The sequence below is a fragment of the Oenanthe melanoleuca genome, chromosome 4 (assembly GCF_029582105.1).
Source record: "Oenanthe melanoleuca isolate GR-GAL-2019-014 chromosome 4, OMel1.0, whole genome shotgun sequence".
NCBI lineage: Eukaryota > Metazoa > Chordata > Aves > Passeriformes > Muscicapidae > Oenanthe > Oenanthe melanoleuca.
This window is the reverse complement of record NC_079337.1, coordinates 1386487-1408441: the sequence shown is the minus strand read 5'-3', so window position 1 is coordinate 1408441 and position 21955 is coordinate 1386487. Positions and strand designations below refer to the sequence as shown.

The 21955-nt window shown below is 51.1% G+C and overlaps 2 protein-coding genes across 5 annotated transcripts in view; one reads left to right on the top strand and one right to left on the bottom strand.

Moving 5' to 3' along the window:
• Positions 1–1461: 1461 nt before the first annotated feature.
• LOC130252200 (16 kDa beta-galactoside-binding lectin) lies at positions 1462–4157 on the top strand. Its single transcript, XM_056489545.1, has 4 exons — positions 1462–1787; positions 3266–3345; positions 3475–3646; positions 3953–4157. The coding sequence occupies exons 1-4, from the start codon at positions 1779–1781 to the stop codon at positions 4094–4096; spliced, it is 405 nt and encodes a 134-aa protein (XP_056345520.1). The 5' UTR covers positions 1462–1778; the 3' UTR covers positions 4097–4157.
• A 6918-nt stretch (positions 4158–11075) lies between these two features.
• Positions 11076–21955, bottom strand: part of SHROOM3 (shroom family member 3) — a 109746-nt gene continuing 98866 nt past the window's right edge. For 3 of the 4 annotated variants that reach the window (XM_056489541.1, XM_056489544.1, XM_056489543.1), the window contains 6 exons: positions 21108–21184; positions 17428–18300; positions 15956–16450; positions 15069–15219; positions 12263–12535; positions 11076–11798 (listed from right to left, as the gene is read on the bottom strand). In XM_056489541.1, coding sequence (XP_056345516.1) covers positions 11439–11798; positions 12263–12535; positions 15069–15219; positions 15956–16450; positions 17428–18300; positions 21108–21184 — 2229 coding nt within the window. In that variant the 3' untranslated portion in view covers positions 11076–11438. The remainder of the gene's footprint in view (positions 11799–12262; positions 12536–15068; positions 15220–15955; positions 16451–17427; positions 18301–21107; positions 21185–21955) is intronic. The other variant, XM_056489542.1, reaches the window with a different exon arrangement.

Below are 21955 nucleotides of genomic sequence, written 5' to 3'. Positions count from 1 at the left end.
ACAAACAGTGCAGTCTCCCTATGTTATTAAAAAGGTAATTCACCGTCTGAAGGACAGAGGAGGAAACTTCAGGCCAGAAGAGCAGCTCACATGAAATGTGTATATGGGGAATCAGAGGGCCCAGCACTGAAAGGAGGACAGATGTCTCCAGAGATTTCACAGAGCTGAAAGGAAAACAAAGACACAAACCCAACCGACCAAAGAGAATTTGCTCAACCCCTCACACGTGCCAGGGAACAACTGCACAGTAACTCAGGCGCCTACAGCCTGTCTCTAACACGTGATCCTGGCTAACACCCCTGCGGAAAAGGGCTAACTTAAGGTGGAATTCGTTGGGATCTCTCCAAACTCTCCATGGAAAGGGCCTGCTCTCAGTGGCATTTGCTACCTGCATGAACTCTGCTCCCACAGCTAACTCCTGACTTCTCTATGGCTCTTGTGTGTGCACAGGATGGCCAGAGAGTTAGCTGGAGGTGAGAGCATGTGTGGCATTTTCCCTACAGCACTTTCAGTCAGCATTTTGTCCTCTTTTATGCACCCCAGTCACAGGGCTGCAATCCGAGCTTGTGACTTTTTAGTTCAAACGCAGATCAGCTTGGCTGAAACACCACGGGAATGTTCTGAAATGGGTGTGGGGGATATCTGGGGCAAAGGATGGGGTCAGGAGTCAGGATGCTGTTCCTGCAACAGCTCCAATGGAGCTCCAGCAGGGCAGCGTGTTTCCCACCAGCAGCAGCCACAAGTTCCTGCACTGAGTTGTGAGGTGCCCGGGCTGGTCACGGCTCAGCAAGTAGCACATTGTGCTTGTACAGCGGCTCTCCCTGCCGGTTTACAGCAGGACTGGGAGCTGCGTGTCCTTAGCGTCGCTTCAGGGAAACTGAGGCACGGAGGCCTGAGGATCCTGCTAAAGACAGCCAGCCGCTCCCCAGTCACCTCCCTGCCCTGCACGAGCCCCTGGGAAGTCATGCCCGGTGTTTCTGGGGCACAGGAACCGGGCACGGTGGGCGCTGGGCACTGTCTGGGATAGCAGGCTCCTCTCCCGCTGCACACAGCCCGGCCCGGCTCCTCCTCCCCTAACAAAGCATTTCTCTTTTCCCTCCGGAGCCTTGTGCAACTGGAATGGAACCAGCGAGACCGTGCTACTTTTCAAAAGCCGCAGCCTGAATTCTCACATCTCCTTAGAGCTCCACACCGCCAACCTTAACCTTTTAGGCACTGCTGAAACGCTGACACGGGCTGTACCAAGCCCTCGGTACATTTCATTCTATTTTTCATTTCATTTATCTGCAAGCAGCGAGGCTTTGTGCCCAGGGTCTCCCGCCAGTCCGGGCTCCTCGCACATCCACCCCTGTGCACAGAGGAGCCTCTTTGCAGCAGGAGCACGAGGACTCCCAACCCTGATTTTAGACACAGATCGCCTCGCTCCCAGCACAGAGCAGCACTCCGGCTCCCGGGATAGGAGCCAAGAGACGCTGCATAGCAGCTAGGAGAGCTTACAGAAAGGATTTCCAGGATCACGCAGAAGCAAACAATCAGCAGTTCTTAAAATCACAGACACACCGCCTGCTAAGAAGAGTGTCAGTAGAGCTCTCCCGCTGCCCCTGTCGATGCTGGGAAGCTCCAGCAGCTGGGATTGATCAATCAATGCCCTCCTTCACCTCCCCCGATCATGTGATGCTGCTCCCGAGCGCGTTAAGCTGCCGGAGCTGGGCGCTGCGTCACTCCCGCTCGGAGAAGGGGCTCGGGCTGCTCTGCCTGCAGGGGCTGGTGCCGGCAGCATGGAGAAAGTGAGTGCGAGCCGCGGTGATGTGCCCGGCAGGGCTGCGAATACGGCTGGGCTGCCTGGGGGGTTTGGGAGTGGTGCCAGAGGTAGGAGAAGAGGATTAGCTGAGAGGAAATGCAAGATTGATACATGGCTGTGGGAGGAATACTTAGGGCTGACCAAGTTTCTTCTCTAGCATGTTATCTAAGTGGGAAAGCTGAGGAATGTTTATATTCTCAAGTACTCTAAAGGTTTGGGTCTATTTGCAACTCTACAGTTTTCAGGCTCTTTATAATGTTTTTCCCCTTAATCTGTGTATTTTTCATTCTGGCAAAATGCCTTTTGGGTGCAGGAGTGGGTTAACTCCTAATGCAACAGGAGAGGGAAGTAGGCTGGCAGCGTATCCTAACCCAGCCCTTTCCTCGAAAGACCCCCGGGCGCAGCTGCGCTCCAGAGCCAAGAGGCAGAGTTAGTGCCGTGGGGATAAGCAGGTTAGTGACTCGAGGAACCCTGAGCTCAGCAGCTGTGTGTGGGCAGAGCAGGGAGCAGGCAGGAGGGCAAGGGCAGCAGTGCCCGACAAGCTCGTTTGCAGTTTGCCTCCCTGCCTGGCCGGCACACAGGTAAGTAGCTCGGCACACGGCTCCTGTAGCAGCTGGTGAATCACCTCCCCCCTGGGCTTGTGTGGCCAGGTTTTGGTAATGGGGGCTGCCAGAAGCTCCCCCGTGTCGGCAGAGCCAAGGCCAGCAGGCTCCAGGAGGGACACAGTGCTGGCCAAGGCCGAGCCATCAGCGAGGCAGGAGTGCTCAGTGATATCAGCCTGCAGCCTGTGGTGAAGGCCACGGCCAGGCAGCTGTCCCTCTGCAGCCCTCGGATGTCAACAGGCACAAAGCCACCTGCAGCCCAGGGAGGACTCCCTGCAGAGCAGGGGGATGCCCAAAGAAGGCTGTGACCCCATGGAAAGGGACCCAGGCTGGTGCAGTTGGTGAAGAGCTGTAGCTCACATGGAGGACTTCAGGAGGGACCCACAATGAGCAGTGGCAAAAACACCCTGTGATAAACTGATTGTAACCCCCCTTCCCTGCCTCCCTGCACCACTGAAGGGGAAGAGGTAGAGCCCAGGAAGGAATGAGAGGAAGGCATTTTCAAGGCCTATTTTACTTCTCATTATCCTGCTCTGATTTTAATTAGTAATAAATTTAATTAATTTTGCCAAGTTGACTTTGTTCTACCTATGACAGTAATCAGTGAGTGACCTCTCTCTTTGTTTCAACTCATGGTTGTATTCTCTCCCCCCATTCAGTTGTGACAGAGTGGCTTTAGTGGGTGCCTGGCATCCAGCCAGGGCCAACCCACCACAGCTCCTTGTCACCTGGTGCTGCTTAGGGGAAGGGGAGATGCCTGTGGGACAGGCAGGTGGCCTGACTCAGAAACTCGTGTTTGGGTCTGCCAGAGCTGCTTAGCCTTGCCTTGGGATAGACTAACTCCTGTGGTTTGGCCCTGCAGGGACTGGTTGTTACTCAGCTGGATGTCGAGCCTGGTGAGTGCATCAAGGTCAAAGGGAAGATCGAGTCTGATGCCAAAGGGTGAGTGAGGTGGCAGTGGGTTTGTGGGGTGCAGGGGAAAGGCAGAGCTCCTGCTGTGTTCAGCCTGTCAGCACTGGCAGCTGGAGCTGCTGCCCTGGCACCCCCTGGGCACTGGCTCTGTTTCCCCAGGTTTGCTGTGAATGTCGGGAAGGACAGCAACACCCTCCTGCTGCACTTCAACCCTCGCTTTGACTGCCACGGGGATGTCAACACCATCGTGTGCAACTCCAAGGAGGATGGCACCTGGGGGGAGGAGGACAGGAAGGCTGACTTTCCCTTCCAGCATGGGGACAAGATTGAGGTGAGACCGTGGGTGTGAGCACTGAGGGGCCGAGGGCACAGCTTTTTACTGCTGCCCTGTGCCTCTGCAGTGCAGAAGGAGCAAGCATGGAAAGGGGAGCAAGCCACAGGGCAGAGTCTGGCAGCTAAAGCCAAGAAGTGTCTGGAGCTGTGCTGCCCAAGGCAGTGCCCAGCAGCTCACACATGCTGAGTGCCCTGCTCTGGGCTCCTGTTGGAGCAGTGACAGCACTGAGCTGGGACTCAGCCTGGCTCTGTCTCTGTGATGTGCCAGCCTTCATTCCTCCCTCCCTCTCATGGCTCTCTACAGATATGCATCTCCTTTGATGAGACCGAGGCAACGGTGAAGCTGCCCGAGGCAGAGTTCAAGTTCCCAAATCGGCTGGGCATGGAGAAAATTCAATACCTGGCGGTGGAGGGTGACTTCAAAGTGAAAGCCATTAAGTTCAGCTAACAGCTCTAGCTTGGTTTGTTTTGTTTTCTGCCCCTGTAGTGAAATAAACCGAAACTTGCAATGGCTGCTTCTTCTGCTGTTTCCTGCTCTAATCTGCTTGCTCCTCTGTGTGCTGTGGGGGTGGCCAAGGAGGGGATGTGCATCCTCCTCACACTGCAGCCTTGCAGCTGGTACTGAGCTAGACAGGAGCCTGGCAAAGCCTGACTGACTGTGAGTGAAGCTGCCTTAGCAGTAGTTGCTCCATTCACCCTACTGGCTACACTGAGTGCTCCCTGTTGGGTTTCTCAAGTGTAGGACTGGTCCCAGCCAGGAATAAGTATATGTTGGGTGTCCATTGTGCCATCTCTGGCCACAAAATGCTGCTGCCTGCTGGGATGGGGGACTGATGGGGAACACAGGGCATGGCTTCTGCTCTTGCCAAGAGCTTTGCTTTCCCAGAGCCTGCTCAGCTGCTGTGTGCATTGCAGGCTGGCACTGGTGTAGGGCAGGCAGGCTGGGCTACCTGCACTTGCTGGGGAAAAGATGTGGAATGGAAGGGGAAGCCTGATAGAAAGCTTAGGACTGACTTGAGAGAATGCAGACTGTCCCTGGTGCTCAAGACTTGAGGTGTTGACACTGCCAGAGGCTCAGGTACCGTGAAGTGAAGTCGGGGGCTGAGCAGCACGTCAGGTATGCGTGACAAACCCTGTGGCTGTCTGTGGGTCAGTGTCTGGAACGCTTCCCTGCTAACAGTCACCAGGGCATTTAATCCTGAGTGCACCCAACACAACTAGCTGCAGTCAGGCAGATGAGGAAGGAAAAATGCTTTAAGTGTCTCCTGTGCTTCCAACCTCTGTGCTCATGCAATGCCTTGCAGTGTGTCTGCTGCTGCTCTTTCCCCACAGCCTGCTGGTCATGCTGACCCAACACAGGGCTGGAGCTGGGACTGCCCTGGAATCTGAGGACCCGATGGAAAGTAAGGAATCCTGCATGCTGTGTGGAACTGGGAGCCTGGACAGGCTGGCTGTGTGGCTGTGCTGCCCAGTGTGGCTCAGCCTGTGCAGGTGAGGCCTTCTCAGCCAAACGCTGCTCGGGTGCTGGAATGTGATCCCTGCTGGCTAATCTAGGCACAGCTGCTGCTTGAACAGCTGCTTGGGCAGGGCAATGCCCCTCTGTGGAGTGTTTTATGGGGAGGCTGAGGGGCTGCCCTGCTGTCAGCAGCACTGCTCAGAGCAGGGCACCCCCAGGGGAAAGTCAGGAGCCCTGCACAGCAGAGGCATGGATAATGGACGGATTCACTCCTGTCCTGCACCTACCCCATCACTCATGGACAGCAAGATAAGTGTTTAGGGGCTTGGGTTTGTTTGTCACAGAAAGCTAAAGGCAAGCCTTGCTGGTGCTTTGCCTTGTCAAGTGAGACTTGGGATTTTTGTGTTTTGTAGGGTATTCAGGGAAGGGAGATGGGGAAAAGAGAACAATTTTTGTCTTGTTTCTTCCTCTGTCACATAACCTGGCTGAAGGTAAGTTCCATCAGGTGTGTGACTGAAAAAGTACAGCTGTACAAGCTGTAGCTTATAGTACAGCTTACAGCTGTGTGTGTCTCTGTTCCAGGCTGCCCTGGCCAGGTGAGTCTGAGTGTCTCAGACTGTCAAGAACAAAGCTAATCCCATTTTTTGCCCTTAAGCTGGCAGTGCTGATTGCCAGACAAGTTAGCCACAAGTGTTCCTGCCTGCAGTACAAACAGTGCCTTCTTGGGGGCCACCCCCCTCCTGGACTTCCCACAAGAATTCATTAGCTTTATCCTGCTTTTTAGCACTGGCAGCTACCACTCAGGAGACCATCAAACAGGAGAAAGGGTAGGAAGGAAGATCCCTTTGCCAGCATTTCCTGCTGCTGGAGGCTTTTCTCCCATGTCCAGGAGCTATAAATAATCCTGTTCCTCTAAGTGACACCAGTGAATGCAGAGTGCCCTGGCTGGCTCCTGGACTGGTGACAAGGCTTTGTCTCTAGGTAGAGCCATTGGGAAAGCCAGAACTCCACGGCCTGCTGCAGAGAAGAGGGTCACAGCGAATGAGAAAGTGACACTTGCTCTCCTGAACCACACAGGGAACTTGGGTCAAGGTTTCTGGGAGAGCCCTGAGCCCTGCTTGCTGTGGGGAGGAGCAGAAAGCAACACAACATGGCCAAAGGGTAGAGGTCTTCCTTTTGAATTTAAATCCTGCATGGTGTGCAGTCACCATTTTATTTCTTTACAGCATCACAGCCAGGGAAAATGGGACCTCAAAGGCTCCTATAAAACAGCTGTGAGGCCATGGTACTACATGGCCACTTAGCTGGGTTTGAGAAGAACTTTTTTCAGTGGAGCAGACTGCCCAGTGAAGCAAGTGGTGGAGTCACCATGCCTGCAGGTACTTAGAAAAAGTGGAGATGTGGCACTTGGGGCACAGTGGTGGATTTAGTGGTGTTAGGTTCACAGGTGCACTTAAGGGTCTTTTCTAACCTAAATGGTTTTATCAACACAGATTAGGTGATAGGTGCTCTCACCTCCCACCTTGGAAGGTAAGAACAAATAACAAATTGTAAAAAAAAAAAGCGTTTGGTAGTAATAGATCAGACAGGAATTAAAATCTCATGCACAGCTTAGAAGAGCAGTGAGGGCTAAGACAGACCAGCAGCTTTGTCTCCTCAGACAATAACCTCTCCCTGAGCAGTTCACCTTAACTTCACTGGACAGAAATAGGCCATCCAAGTAACTACAGGAGCCTGCGTTTGGCACTGGTTGTCACAGCCTCAAAGACAGGCAGAGCACACTGTGCACCCAGGAGCTGGGTGCTGGGGAAGCTCAGGGGCAGCCCTAGGTTGCTCCTCATGGAATTCACAGGCAAAACGTTGCCTGACAATGTATTCCAAATAATACAGATAGGAAACTAACCAATAACCAAAATGAGGAGGCCAACACCAGCCAGCTCTGTGGGAAGTGACTCCCGTGTTCCTCAGCCCCAGCTCCAACACGTACAAACCAAAGGACGCTGCACCACTCACTTCACAAAGCCAGCCTCACACCTTGGTACCTCATACCTGCTCTGGGCAGCACAGGGAGACCAGAACCACATCATTGCCCTTTCCCAGGAAATGGGGCTGTCCTGGGCTGGGATATTCTGGGGTCAGATGGGTACTGACGCTGTGCTGTCCTGTCTGGGCTGACACCCCCATGGTGCGGGCCCACCCTCACAGGCCGGCGAGCTCCCTCCTTTCAGAAACCAAACACCTCATGCTCCTGCTTTCCAAAAAACAGAGATGTTCTCCCCCTGGAACCTCCAACCCTGCATGCTCCCAATCTGCACCACGAAGAAAAAAAAAAAAAAGGATAAAAACTCTAGTTTTACTCACCTTTTCTGACAGGCTTCAGGCTGAGATGTGCCGCCTCCTGCAGCGCCTCAGGCTCTGCCCTGCTGCCCCAGCCCAGCTGTCCCTTGTTAGCCCTGATTGCCACACAGGTGCTGGCCATCAAAGCACAGCAGGAGGCGGCCAGGGAGCCCTGCCGGGCTTTTTGGGGGTTTGTGGAGGTTTTTTGGTGAGGGCTGGGTGTCCAGAGCCCCTCACACCAGGGCTCCCCTCAGCTGCCCCCTACAATGGTGGCAGGGCCCGTTGTGAGGTAAAATGGTTCCCGCCAAAAATCAGGCGGGAAGAGCCACGACAAACTTCTGCTGAGGACCCCCTTTTTCTCTCAAAACCTCCTGTCCAATAGTCCAGTTTCATTCTTTCTAAGCCTTTTTTATGATTTTGTTTGTTTTAGTTTAATTAGTTTCATTTTCCCTCAGTAAAAGCGTAAGTACCTCATGAGTAGTTTCCCGCATACTCTTCACGCTTTCTCCAGCTCTTGCCCTCCCCAGCTGAATGATGTCCTTGTTCTTTTTTTACTTTTGCATTACAGTTATCTAAGTTTATTCAATGCTAAAACAAAGGAGAATTTAAGAAGTATGGCTGGATTTTCTCACTTGAAGTCTCCCTGCTGCTCAGTGCAGCCCTAGCAAAAGGCCGTGGCCTCAGGCTGCAACCCACAGGGGAAAAAGCTGCCTGGCTCACATGTACTGTGTTTCCTATATGGTGTAGGGACAACAAGCCCTTTTTCCCAATCCCTAAGCAGGCAGAGCCACACTGACACCCCTCTCCATCTTGTCTGAGGGAGCTGAGCCTGCCTGGGTCCACCCCCCCCCCACCCACCTTGAAATGGGCAAGAAGCAAGCAGATTTTTGCTATGTTTTTGGCACTGATGCACAGCAGGCTGCACAAAGGCTGGCCACAGCCACACATGCAGTTGCACAACACAAAGGCTGATTGTTCAGCAGCACATGGACAGAAAAACCTGTGACACAGCAGAGCTGCACCATGCCTGGTTTGTGAGGCACAAGCAGCGCTCCTGTGGGAACACAGCCAAGCCTGACACGGTGCCACAGGCAGGACACAGACCCTCTGCAGGGTATAAAGGGATAAACAGCTCCTATGAAAACACTGGAGTGCAGGGTGTTGAATGAGGCAAGGGAAACCTGGGATGGGGTCTCTAGGTGTGCATGTTTGCTCACACTGATTTAAAGCAGGAGCTCTTGGATGAAAAGCTTGCTCTGTTCCCTGTTTTGCAAAGGGCAGGATTTATGTGGAGTGAGTATGGAGTGCTATCCAGTCTGCTTTACTTGTTTCTCTTAATTACCAGCCTAAACAACCAGGACAGCAGCTGAGTTGTAAAGATGATGGATAAACTGACACAGAAACTGTTGTTGTGCCCTGGGTCTGACCAATTTTATAGGTAACCTGCACAAAAGATCTTGTGTGCAAGCTTACAACCAACAGACCCTGGTATGTAAACACTCTTCACTAGATTTAGTCCTGAGGAAAGCATCTGATGTGAATTCCTTGTGACCATCAGTGGCCTGCGGGCTGTGATAAAAAGAGGCCAATTTGAAGTTGGATGAGTAGATTTTCCTGGCGCTCGTATCACATGCGTGCTGCTAAAAGCACGTGAGGCCTTACTGAGGGCTGGCCTGCCTTGGCTGACATTATCATTTAAGGGATGCTGACCCAGGAAAAAGGCTGCTCCTAGCTCATGTGTGAATGTAACACAATGGTTTTGTACAAGATTTTATTTGTGAACATGTGTCACAAGTGTAACTGCTTTGTCCTTACCAGGGTTTTCCTCCAGTCACCCAAGGGAGATCCACGCTTTCCCACTGTGCCTGCAACAGTCCATGACTTACCTGGAAACAGCTCTGGAGAAGGTGCTGCACCCAGGTACCACAAACTGACTTGGGAAAGAGCCCCACCCATGGTCACCTACAAACAGAGGCCTGGCAAACATCACTGTGGCAGGTTCGGATGTAGGGCATTCCACACCAATATCCAAACCAGATCTTTCTGTTATAAAAATAAGGCTCATTTCTAGAAATAATTGCCAGGCTGCTAAAAACCTGCTCCTTGAGATGTGTTTTGGGGAAGGGGTAGCACAGCAGATTGTGCTCACTATATTTGGTGTACTGGCTTTCTCCACTGCAGCCACTGCAATACAGGTTCAGTTTTAAAAATCTCATGTAGCCAGACCCAAAATGCAGATGTGTGTCAGTAAGCTTACAAGGACTGGACAGTGTAAAATTCTATCCCTGGTATTCCTGCCCCATGAAATCATATAACCAGTCTAGGGAAATCTGGGTTTCCATTATCCTCTAGTTTCATAGCCACAAGAGAAAAGCAAGGTGGGAAAAAGAGCAATGAATGCACTCCCCTTTTTGCCAGAGGTAAAAGAAGTAAATCCTCTTGCCTGAGAAAATCTTCAGCCTTGCCTGATGTTTAATCACCTTTAAATACAGATCAAGGTGTACTTCTACCAAAATCAGGAAACTTTGCAGTTAGGAGAGTGGTTTTTGAACAAAACTGTGCAAAGAGAGTTTTTCTGCAGTTGCCACAAAAATTGTGGCTTTAACTAATTTCTCACTTGAAAATATAAGCTGTTATAAAAATACCTATCAAGTGACTATCACTTGCCTCATTAGCTGATGCTTCTGTGTTCTGTGGGAACACACACAGGACTTGCCTTATCAACCCCAAACTTGCTGGAGGCGCTCCCCCTGAAGCCATGGGGGTTCCTGGAGTAAACAGGCAGATCCTGTTTGGATGGAGCCTCTTCCTGACCTGGGGATAAATGGCAGGACTTGTATTTTTCAGGAAAGAACTCATTAAATGGAAAATACACAAACACCTCCCAAATCTACCATGTCTTTGTGAGTTGTTTTGATAAGACAGAAGGGTGGCTAAAAAAAAAAAAAAGAATCTGAATTAAAAGTGTTTTTAAATCTAATAAATTAAACTGCAGCAGTGAATAGGATATTTTTTAAAGCAAATGAAATGTGTTGATTGGATTGAAACAGCTCCCCCCACTGTTTCCCTGAAACTCTACTCAAAGAGGGGCCCTATAACTCATGTCAGTAGAGATCCTTGTCACACCTCAGGGAAATCTTTCAGCCTGCAACAGAAACACAGACCACAGCTATGAGTATTCAAAATAAAGACAGAATTTCCCCCACATTCCTGCAGTGAATTCCTTGCTTCATGCTAACTTGGACTCCTGAGATGCAGGTTGCCACAGATGTTTGAACTCCAGACTCCAGGATCCAGAAGAGGAAAAATTTGTTATTCTCTTGGCCAAAATTTCTTTTGTAAGGCCACTTAATGGTATCTTCAGCATGTGTTGAAACAGGGTGAAGCTGCTTCTGGTAGCCCTTTATTATATCAAAAAACAACCACAACAACAGCAACAAAACCACGATGAGATGTTTCAAGCTACTGCATGACTATCTTTGGGGTTCCCTCTTTTTGTTAAGGTCTTCACAAAATACAAAATTAAATGTCTTTTCTACATACAGAACAAAGTAGAATCAAGTAACTGATTAGAGTATGTACAAAAACTTACACATTCTGTCTTGTTCTTTAAAAAATATAAATATCAATAATGTTCAGTAAAACGGGTTGGTTTTATTTTTAAGGCTTCATTCTTAGATCCTTCATTATTTAATGAGGTGTCAGGTAGGCAGAAAAGGGAGGGAAGAGAGGAGGTCATGTTTTTTATTAAACGTCATGTGTTTAATTCCTGTGAGATTCTTCCTCATCCCTGGCAGGAGGAGATTTCCCTCCACCTTGATTTAAGTTTCCGGGAAGCAGAGGTGAAAGGAAAGGAAAATAAAACCTTTATTATTGCTATTTTTTTTTTTTTTCCTTCATTAAAATCTTGGTTTAGACCTGTCTCTGTCCATTGTCTGCCAGGTCCTGGGAGTAGAGGGACTCGGGCAGGGCTGTGGCCAGCCCCGCCTGGGCCAGGTTAGAGCGAGGAAGAGGCTGCTGGAGGTGCTTTCCCCCCGAGGCCGGAGGAGGTATTGAGTGCTGCAGCCAGGGCAGCCGCTGCTGCCGCGTCCCTGGGCGTGAAGCCCGCGGGCAGACTTTCCATCAGGCACTTGAGCTGCTCCTGGCCCAGCTTGATCTTGTCGTCCAGCTCTCGCTGCTCTATGAGGAGCGCAGACTTCATCTTCACAAAGTGCTGGTAGTCCTGGAGCTGCTCCTCAGAGAGGTAGTTGCCCAGGATGTCCAAGACCAGCCGCTCCCGACGGTCGAGGTTCTCCTTCAGCTCGCGGGCATCCTCGTGCTGGCCAGCCAGCAGCTTCCGCTTCTCGTTCAGGGAACTCTGCACACCAGAGACAGCCCCTCAGCACCAGCAGCACCAGGCCCTGAGCCCCCTTCCCTCCTCCCAGCACCACGCCTGCCAAGCTCCCAGAGGGGCAGTCCAAAGCCTGGAGAGGAGGATGAGTTCCTCACCGCTGAACTGGACGCTGAACGCCCTTGCCAATGGGAGGCAGAAAATGCTCCAATAAAGTCAGGGAACTTCGCCTGAAAGCAACAACTACCAGGAAAATCTGGCTTCAAAACCTCCCCAGAACGTTAAAATGTGGCTGCCCCCAGCACAGCTGCTCTGTTTCCAGACACGGGCTGCGGGATCCCAGCCATTTCCACAAACGGGACCAAGACTGCCAGGACAATGCCCGAGCTGGAGCGGTACCCGAGCAGCAGCACCCTGTGCTCCCTGCTGGCAGCCCCTGGAGGTCGCTGTGACGCCGTGCTGGCGGAGGCGGTGCCCCACACCATACCTACCCGCTCCTCGCTGTTGGCGCTGTCCCCCAGGCTGCTCAAGACATTCTCCACGCGGGCCAGGCGCCCCGAGAGGGAGAGCAGCAGGTTCACCACCTTATCCAGATCGCCAATGAACATCTTGTACTTGTCAAACTCGTTGGGTTTGCACAGCGTGCTGATCAACAGCTCCACCTCCTCTCCCAGAGCATTATTCATCTTTATGTCTTCGAGCAGGCCCTCCTTGGCTTCCTTCAGGATTTCCAGTTTGTGGGTCAAGCTCCCGATGAGCTCAGCCTGTTGGAGGGGAAGCATTGCCACAGTGGTTGCTGCCAGCATCACCCTGCTCATAGGGTGATGACAACAAGAGGATATGGCTGCAGTTCCTGAGGAGCAGGGTCAGGTTAGCAACAGCTGACAAGGGAGGACACAGAGAAAATACAGAAATTCCCCACCTCAGAGATAACCCAAGCAGCACATCAGGCTGCACGAGGCTATCTTTGTTCAATGAACATTTATAGAAGAGATCTCTGATTTGGTGTCCCTATTCTGATACCCAGCTACCTACAGAAGAATGTTCTTTAAAACCTGTGAGTGAAAAGAGCTGCAGCCACGTCTCTGACGTGCTCCTCATGCCCAGCCTGGAGCCCTGAACTGCACTAAACAAGTGCCTCACACACAGAGGCATCAAGGAAGCGTTCAGACCAAAGGCGCTCTGGATTTACTCAGTGTCTGAACACAGCACACAGCCATTCTGCTAAAACACTGACTCCTATTTCCTCGCCAAAGAAAAGGAGGCCCCCGGGGTTACTCCAGGAACAGCAGTGCTGCACATGTGCCAGAGATCCTAATTTCTGTTAGGATTTAGTGGAAAGACAAGCAAAAGCAAGTCTCTGGCCTAGGGCTTGCAATTCTTGCTTCCGTTTACTGAGAACTGAGAGCACAGCAAGCAGGAGAAGCTCTCCATACAACGGGTGGGGATCCTCAATGTCTCCAGTTCGTGCACTGCTGTGGCACAAACACCTGTGTGTTCACCTACTCTGCACACAAACACCACAGGATGAAACAAGTCAGTCATGAGGCGTGAAAGAATTCTCTCAGAGTCCCCTTTCCATCACAACGGAGTGTCATTCCAGGCAGGAGGCAGTCCTGCCTCAGAGGAGGAAGGATTTTCAAACACCCATCAGGCTGGGGTCACTGAGCTGGCCCTGGCGGCCAGGGTGGGCTGGCAGTGGGGCTGCTTTGGCACTGTATGGCCAGGCACCACTAGATGGAACACTTGGGCATGCATTGCTCTGTGGCTGCACTACGGCTCTCAGCTGCCACACACCGGCAAAGGCTGAGCAAAAGGCCAGTAATGCTCTCTAAAAACTAACATCCACTCCCTGGAATGACCACTAGCTAGCAGGGCAGCTCAGGAGAGAGGGAGCAAAGGTGGTACAAAACCCCACCTCCTAAAGGTCAACCAAAACTCCTTTATGGGTGTTCTTCCCTCAGAAGCACCCAGAGACAAAACCCAGCCCTTGCCCTTCCCTGGGGCTATGATTCTAATGCCCCCTTTCCAAAGAAAGATCCTCAGCAGCTGATGGACCACACCCCGAGGAGCAAAAGAAAGGATCCATGTTCAGTGGTTACAGTTATGTGGTGAAATCTCTGTGGCAGGACTCCGTGGGGTGGTTCAAAGTCTGGCATTACCCTCAGCAAGTTTTCAGGTGGATGGAGCTGCTGGGAACTGGCAGCTGTTCCTCCTTGCTCCAGATTTGCCCTCCAACCGTAGCAGGAAGCTATGGAGAGTGAGGTACCTTGGTTCTGAAAGCCTGGGAGCTGGAGGGGCCTGTGACTTAGGTTTGTGTTCATTAATCAGTGACTCTCCTGCAATCCAAAATACCAGCCAACAGTGCTCCTTTCCATACTTGCAGTGGAAACGAGCTTGGTTTATGCAAATGATCTCTCAGAGCAGCTGCCTTCTCAGGTAACCCTCATGAGCCCCTTCTCAGGTAAACCTGTGCAAATGTTCCTGCACACAGACCAAGAGCAGAGAGGCCAGACTTAGGCCTGGGCCTTATCCCATCTCCTTCTGGCTTTCCATGCAAATGTAACCTCTGAGGCCTGGCACTCGCCCTCTGTGGCAGGCTCATGGTGCAGCACCCTTGTCTTGTTCAGTCACTCAGCACGAGCAGGCAGATTTTGAAGGGAATCCAAGGAATGGATGTGGCAGGGACTGCCATTCCCTTTGGAGCTGGGTGCCTACAGCCAGATGATGAAAGCAGCAGGCAAAGGCCCTGGGCAAATGCTTTTGATTAGTGACCCACCTGAGTATTTGTAGGGCCACAGAAAGAAGAGGTGATGAACAGAAAATGAAATCTGGGCTGTGCTACTCTGTCCATGGCAGTGTGGGGTGGTTTACACTTAGGTAAACTGACTTCATTGAAGAGGAAAGTCCTGGGCAAACATCTCCTGCACTCAGTGCAGTCACTAGCTGGACTCTGTCCTTGTTTCCAACCCAAGCCGGCCTTGCACCACTTGCTTCACCTCTCCCTTTTCCTTCCTTTCTGCTCCTGACAGTCTGTACACTCTGCATCTGGTATGATCCAGGCCCGCCTCAGGGTGGTGCAAGATTGGTACTCAATTTGCAGTGAGTAATTCAGATTAACTCTCTTACACAGTTTGGGTCATCTAACAAAGCTTCACAGGCAGCCTAATCGCTCCCATGCAATTCTGGGTGCTGCCAAAAGCTGACATCAAATAGAAATGCACTTCACTTCAGGGCTTATTATTATTATTTCAGGAATGTGAGCAGCAAACAAACAGTGCTGTGTGCTGGATTTACCTTTTTCTCATTGATGTCCAGCAGCTCTTCTTCCTCACCTACTTCTTCTGGCAAGTCCTTGATTTTATTCAGCAGCTCTGCTTTGGGTGCTGAAACGCTGTAGTAAGCAGGACAGGTGACAAGGGTGACAGAAGCTTCCTTTTCCTCTCTCCTACACCACAGTGAAGAAAAAGGAAGAGTTCAGTCAGAGCCTGACTTTTCCCACATGGTTTTCCAGGACTCCCAGTGTGATCACCCACCAGGACAAGGCAGATTCCTGCCCTCAGGGGGTGCATGTCCCAGCACAGCACGGCCACTGGGTTTAAAGGTGACTGGACACAGCCCCGCACAGGATTTGACTTCCCTTGCTGAAGGTCAGCCAGCACAGCTTGGCTGGAGGTGGCCAACTGACCTTACCTGGCATCATGCAGTACACCTGACTTCTGGACAGTTCACTTGGAAGTCTCTGTCTTAAAAAACCTGCACTAGGGGACTTGGGCTGATCTTGTAATAAGTAGATCCCCTCATCCCTCCTTCCAGAATTTGGTCTCTTGTTATCTCTGTGCCATTATTTTCATCCTGACTTTACTTTCCTATCTCTGTTCCTTTGCTTTGGACTGAACTGCTTCAGATTACTAAGGTTCAGATAGCAAAATCCAATTATATCTCCAGGGATGTTTCATTTCCTGCTCTGCTCCCAAGCTCAGCATCATTTTCTACACAGCCCAGAGAGATGAGCTCAGAGCCCAAACACAGCCCAGCACAGGGGAAAGGCTGTTTGGAAATGCCCTGCCAGGCCTCACACCTCTGAACTGCAAAACTCACTCTCACCTATGACATGCAGAAAAATTTGGCACAGGCTGTCCTTAGAAGCAAGGGAGCAGGGAGCTCTGCCCAGCAGTGCTTACGTGTCACCCGCTACCGCCGTCCTGCTGGCTTGTGTCTGCAACATCTTCCTCTTCATGTTGTTCTCCTTCAGCACGCTGCTTCCACCGGGGAAAATCCCTTCCATCAAGTCCATGGTTGTCTTCATTTTGGAATCTGGATCCAGGATATCAGCCAGAGACTTGTCTTTATGGACAATTTCTTTTGCTAGAGCCTCTGACTTGATATCCTCTGGGGTCTTGTTCTTTGCTTTCACTGGGGATGCTGTGCTGGTTATCCCGGAGTCCAGGCTGGCATTTTCCAATGCTGGCTCTCTGGGGTTACCTTCAGGCTGAGTTATGGGCTGTCTGTCAGTGCTCTGAGACCCTTCAGAAGAAGCAGGGGTCTGGTGCTGCTGATCCACAGCAGATGGAGAGCCAGTCCTCTTTAATGGGGTTGGCCAATTATTTTCACCGGCGCTGGTGCCCAGCCCTGTCATCTCCCTCTCAGCCAGGGCTTTGGGAAAGCTTTTGAAGCTGCTAAGGACAGAAACATTCTGTGAGATGAGGGCAAACCTACCACTCAGGACCACAAGGTAAACACAAGGTAAAGGCCTACAAGAAGCGAGTTTTCCTTCTCTCTCACTTGTTTTTGTGTCTTGCTTCTCATCCAATATGAAGGGTCCACAGTGTGAAGCCACTGGCACCAGAATTGTTTTGTCCCTTTGAACTGGGCACTGCTGGATTGTCCTTCCAACACAGAAAGAACTAGTGAACACCAAGTCATCTGTTTTCCACTGGCAGGCTGGGAACATTGTGCCTCCCCAGCTGGGAATGCCATCCTGAGCAGCCTGTACCCATTTGTCCTTGTTATGTTGGAAAAGCCAATCACTACTACTGCCCTGGTCAGATTCTCCCCAGATGGATATCAGAGCAGCTCCCTGGGAGTGAGGGAAGCTGTGCTGAGTTCTACCACCTGGGCAGCTCGCCCAAAGTCCTATCCTTCAGGAGAATTTCCCTATACAGCCTGACTGCGACATATTTGCATTGTCATTTCTTGGCAGACAATCACATTTCATAACAGCATTATTTTGTGCCAGGTCCAAAATATATTCTGGGAAATACTGTTTGGAAAAACCCATCACAGGGTTTCACAGCTGTCTCTCAACATCCAGTAACTGGAAGGAGCCAGCAGCCATTCCAGCTCTGTGCTGGAGAGAGTCAGAATCAAGTGCTCTGAAATCTGCAGGGAGAACCAGCCCAGGAGTGTTCCCCCCATAGTCCCGTGTCCTGTGGATTTTGGGGAGCAGCTGTCAGTGCACCTGCTGGTGGGCCCTTGAGGCTGCTCTTGGCAGAGCAGCAGTGTGTCTGTCTGTCCCTGTCTCCTGTCCCCATGTAAGCTCCCTGCTCAGCCAGCAGCTGGGGGTCCCAGGGCCCGGGGGACGGGCCCCACCTGTCCCAGCCCCGCATTTCTTACTGTATATGGCCCTGCACTGCCGCGCTGCAGCCGCCCTTACCTCAGGCTGGCCTCCTCTGGGAGCTGGGGGGATTTGTCTCCAGCTGCCCCGTGGCCCCCGTGGGGAGGGGGCGGGGGTGGGAATTCCTGCGTGCCGCTGGCAGAAGTGCACGAGCTCAGCTCGGGGACGGGACGGGAGAGGGGCGCCGGGGAAGGCGTGACGAACACCTCGTCGTCCTCCTCGTCCTGCGGCGGCGGCGTGAGCTGCAGCCCCGACTCCGAGATGCGCAGCTGGGCCGTGCCCTGCGGAGAGGGAGGCTCCGGCTCGGAGGAAGTGCTGCTCTGCGCGGGCAGGGACTGCCACCTGTGCGAGGGCCGGGGCCCGGCCGCAGGGGACAGCACGGCCCTGGCGTGGCCGCCGTCTGTGGCCGGAGGAGCCCACGCCGCCCTGGGCGGGAGGGACCTGTGCGGCAGCCCCGCTCTCCTCCTCCACAGCATCTCCTCCGTGGCAGCCTCGGGGGATCTGTCCTGGGCAGCATCCAGAGGCTGTGCCTCAGTGCCCCCGCTGCCCTCAGCAGGAACAGCCTCTCGTTTGGCGTGCTGCTGCCTCGGAGCCTGGCTGTCACCTGTGCTCTGCACGTCCGAGCCAGCCTGCGCGGGGGGGTTAGGGGAAGAGTGGCCAGACCCAGAAGGAGTAAGGTTAAGGAACAAGGGTTTAAAGCCTTGCTTTTGCTCAGCATAGTGACTCCTTGCCTCTGCTGGGGCTGGGAAAAACGCAGAAGTCCTGCTATCTGGCCTGGACAGTTCTGAGAGCTTGTGATTCTCAACCAGCGTGGCAGGCCCGGCGACAACCTCTGTGCTGCGGAGGGGACGGGGATAGCAACCTGTGAGTGCCACTTTCTCTGAGAAGCTTCTTTCCTTCTTGCTGAAAGACCTGAATACCAAGAGAAGACCACAGTAAGATTAATAACTCATCAATGAGCAGGAAAATTTATTGTGCACCTCCTTAACGGGCAAGTTATCAACACTATCAGAGGCCACCATCACTGCCTGCTGGTCTATGTGAGGTACAGCTGTGCTTTGAAACTGGAAGTGAAATCCTGAGCCAGATCCACCCCCTCTCACCATCTCCCATCATTTTCAGCATGTGCTACATCACACATGCAGCAAACACCACAGCAGTAACTCAGTGGAAAAAGGATTAGGAAAACCTAATGCCTGGCTTCCCTTCCTTCCCTGCTTTCAGTTTTGTTTGTTGCAGATGGGGTGAGTACCAATTGCTGTAAGATAGACTATTTGACATTATCTGTCATCAATCTCCATGCTCAACTGCTTGTAATCTTAAGAATTTCAGCTCCATGGGCCAAATATTCCCATAATGTTATCTGCTCCATTTGGAAAGGTGCCATTAAAATGATTCAACTATCTCCAAAAACAAAGCAAGGCCAAAAAATGCACTATTTTGACTATGGAGAAAACTGAAAAAAGCTCATGCAGCCTTGGAATCCTGTCAGAAGAATGAGCTCCCGCAGACAGGCAGGTGTGACAAACACCAAAGCCAACACATTCCAACTGCAAGTGGATGTTAAGGCTGCAAAGGCAGCAGATTGAATTATTCCTTCCAGATCTTTTAGAGTGTTCACATGTGAGCCTGAGAAACAGTGTCTGGCCCTTGGAATGAGTATCCTGCTTGGAACCTAGAGCCAAGCCTACTTGCCTGTCTGGCTGTTCAGCTGTAAAACAAAGCAGTAACAATGGCACTGGCAGATGCAAGAGAAGGTGACTTGGAACCAGGAGGCCATACCATAAACCACTAAAACACAATGCAGCTCTACTGCCAGGGCATTTTCTGTTCTTGAGATGCATTGTCAAATAATCCCCACACTGCCAATCTGTGATGCTGGAGACTTGGGCCCCAAATTTGTTCTCAGATGTACTGGTACAAATTAAGAATAATTCTTGTCGAAGACATGGGTTGTTCTGGCATTATTCTGGTGCGACTGAGAATAGAATTTGGCAGCCTGTGCCTGGGGGTGGGGAAACTCTCCAGACAAGCTGCTCTTGGTATTGTCTGTGGTTTCTGGACAGTAGCAGTGAGTATTCTATTCAGATGCTCAGTGTTTGTCGGGAACACCAGATGGTGATTCTCTAATTCAGAGATCTCTCCTACTGTGGAAGCAACTGTGGATTCTAAAACTGGTGGAGCAGTTCCCAATGTCGTGTGACACCTGGGGAGCAGAGGAAGAGCACGTGTGACTGGACCAAGTGATCACTGACCTAAGTCTTCCTCACTAACCATCTGACTCTTTTCCTCCTCAAGCATGAGAGGTAGTAGGGATGGTCCCACCTCCTCTCCAGCACAGGGGACAGCTGTGTCCCAAAGAAACCTAGAAATGTCAATCCTACTGCCTGCCTTGCCTCCCTGAAAGGAGGCATGGAAAACACTTCTATCCTTTTGGGAAATCCAGTTCTGAGCAAGAAGGGAAAGCAACCTGCCATCTCCCAGAAGAAATGTGCTTGCGAAGCACGCGGGATGCCTATGCTGCACAAACATCACAAAACTGTTAATAACCAATAATCTTTGTGCAGTGAAGCATGAAAATGAGAAACCTGCATTTCGTGCCCCAATAAACTTGTTTTCAGTCTGGGTGTTCAATCCCATTACTTGGAAAATAGGTTGGGGAAAGAAAAAAAATAAAAGGAAGGCACAAGTAGTGATCGAGCAGCAGGATGAAATGCCATCTCTAGGAGAGGCAGGAGGAACTGAAACAGCTGCATTGTTCTCTTAGGAAAAAACATGGAAGAAGTTATTCCAAATCAAAGTAAACGAGTGTGTTTTAAATAATCCTACAAGGATGTGCCCAGAGGCAGATTGAGTCCCTTTAAAACAACATTTATGTGTTCTTTGGGGCAAAAAGGGCCAGAAGCAAGATCAGCCAGAGTAGAAGCCTTGCTCTGCTTCCAGCTGTCACTCCCTGACCCAGGGCTGCATGGAGAAACCTTTTGGAGACAGCAGTGTTAACTCCCACTGTGACCACAGAGAGGGCTGGCATTTACTGCAAGTTTGTGAGGAACAGAGCTCCTTTGTGAACAATGCTTTTAGTCCCTCTTGATGGCTTTTACTGGAATGGGAGTTAGCTGTTTGGGCACTCGGGGCTTAGGGCAAACATCTATTTATTATTTAAATGTAAATACAGCACGATCAACTTCAGTTCTCATTAACTTCAAAACAATTCGGGGCTAAGTGGAGACTTACATAAGTCCTATGACATTGAGTTTTGTGCTTTTCTATTTTTAAAAAGCATTTCTCTCTCCCCTGTTGCTGAGCAAAACATCCTGCCTGGATGAGGGGAAGCAGCCCAAAGGCCAGCTCCCAGTTAAGCATGACTTTTGGGGAGGCAGCATCCTGGGTGTATAAAACCTGCCACAGTAGGACATGGAGGTATTTCTTCCTTTAGGATCCTTCAGTTATAGTATCATCCAATGTGAGTTTCAAGAGCAGATCAAACACATCCTAGAAGTTACACAAGTGGAAATTTGCTGCACAAACATGCTCCACAATGACATGAAGAGGACTTGATAGTAAATTAATGTCTGTAGTGAAAGAAAAAGCTCGTAGCAACTCCTCTTAAGTCTGCTGGGCGCAGGTCTTAGCTCTAGACAACCCGTGACAGCTGCTGCTGGCAGGGCATGGCCAGAGCTGGCCCTGCAGTGATACAGGGGACATGGACACACACCCACCTGGCTCCTGCGCTCACCACATAGAAGGGATCCCTCACCATGGGGCTGAAATCACTGCTCTCCCTCCTCAGCAGCTCCTGGGGTACCAAGGCAGCGTCAGCAGCGAGCAGAAAGCAAAACAAAATACCAAAACATGGATGAGAATGCCTTCAAAGCCTGAGAGCAAGTCATTCCCCATGGCTATCCACTCCTTCCTATCTCTCTATCTCTAAACAAATTCCTGCAGTGACAGTGCAACGTGATTTGTATGCAGCCTGAAAGGAACATCAGGCACTCTACACAAGGCCCTGAAAAACGAACAGTAAGTGAGACAGAGAAATCTGCTGCTAAACTGGAAATAAACATCTCCCACAAAAAAAATCTGAAAAGGCCAAAAGAAGTCTAATAAATAGTAAAAGAAATAATCACTCTGTTGGTTTGGCTTTGACGCCCATGTTTATAGCTGTGGGTTTGCATAGGAGATGGATCAGAAACAAACCTAATGAAGGTTAGGTTAGCACTTCAACATATACTACCCTGTCAAACAGACCCTATGGATTGTATATGCTGGAAGTCAAGTCAGGACTTAAGAACAGGATTTTCACATGCTGCCCATGGGACTAATCCTCGTTCCACAGGTGGTTACAGCTAAATCCCTCTGGGAAACAGCCATAAGGGCTCTCCCCTCTGCAGTGCCTGAATCGAGATCCTGTGAGCATGTCTGCAGTGCTCTTCAGCCTCTTCCTCAACTTGGCTTCCAACAGGCAGGACCTCTGGTTTGGCTGCTGAGTGTATGAACAATTAAAAATGAGCCAGGAGGGGAAATAAAGATCTCAAGAACTGCCCTGAACCTCCTGCCTGATAAGAGC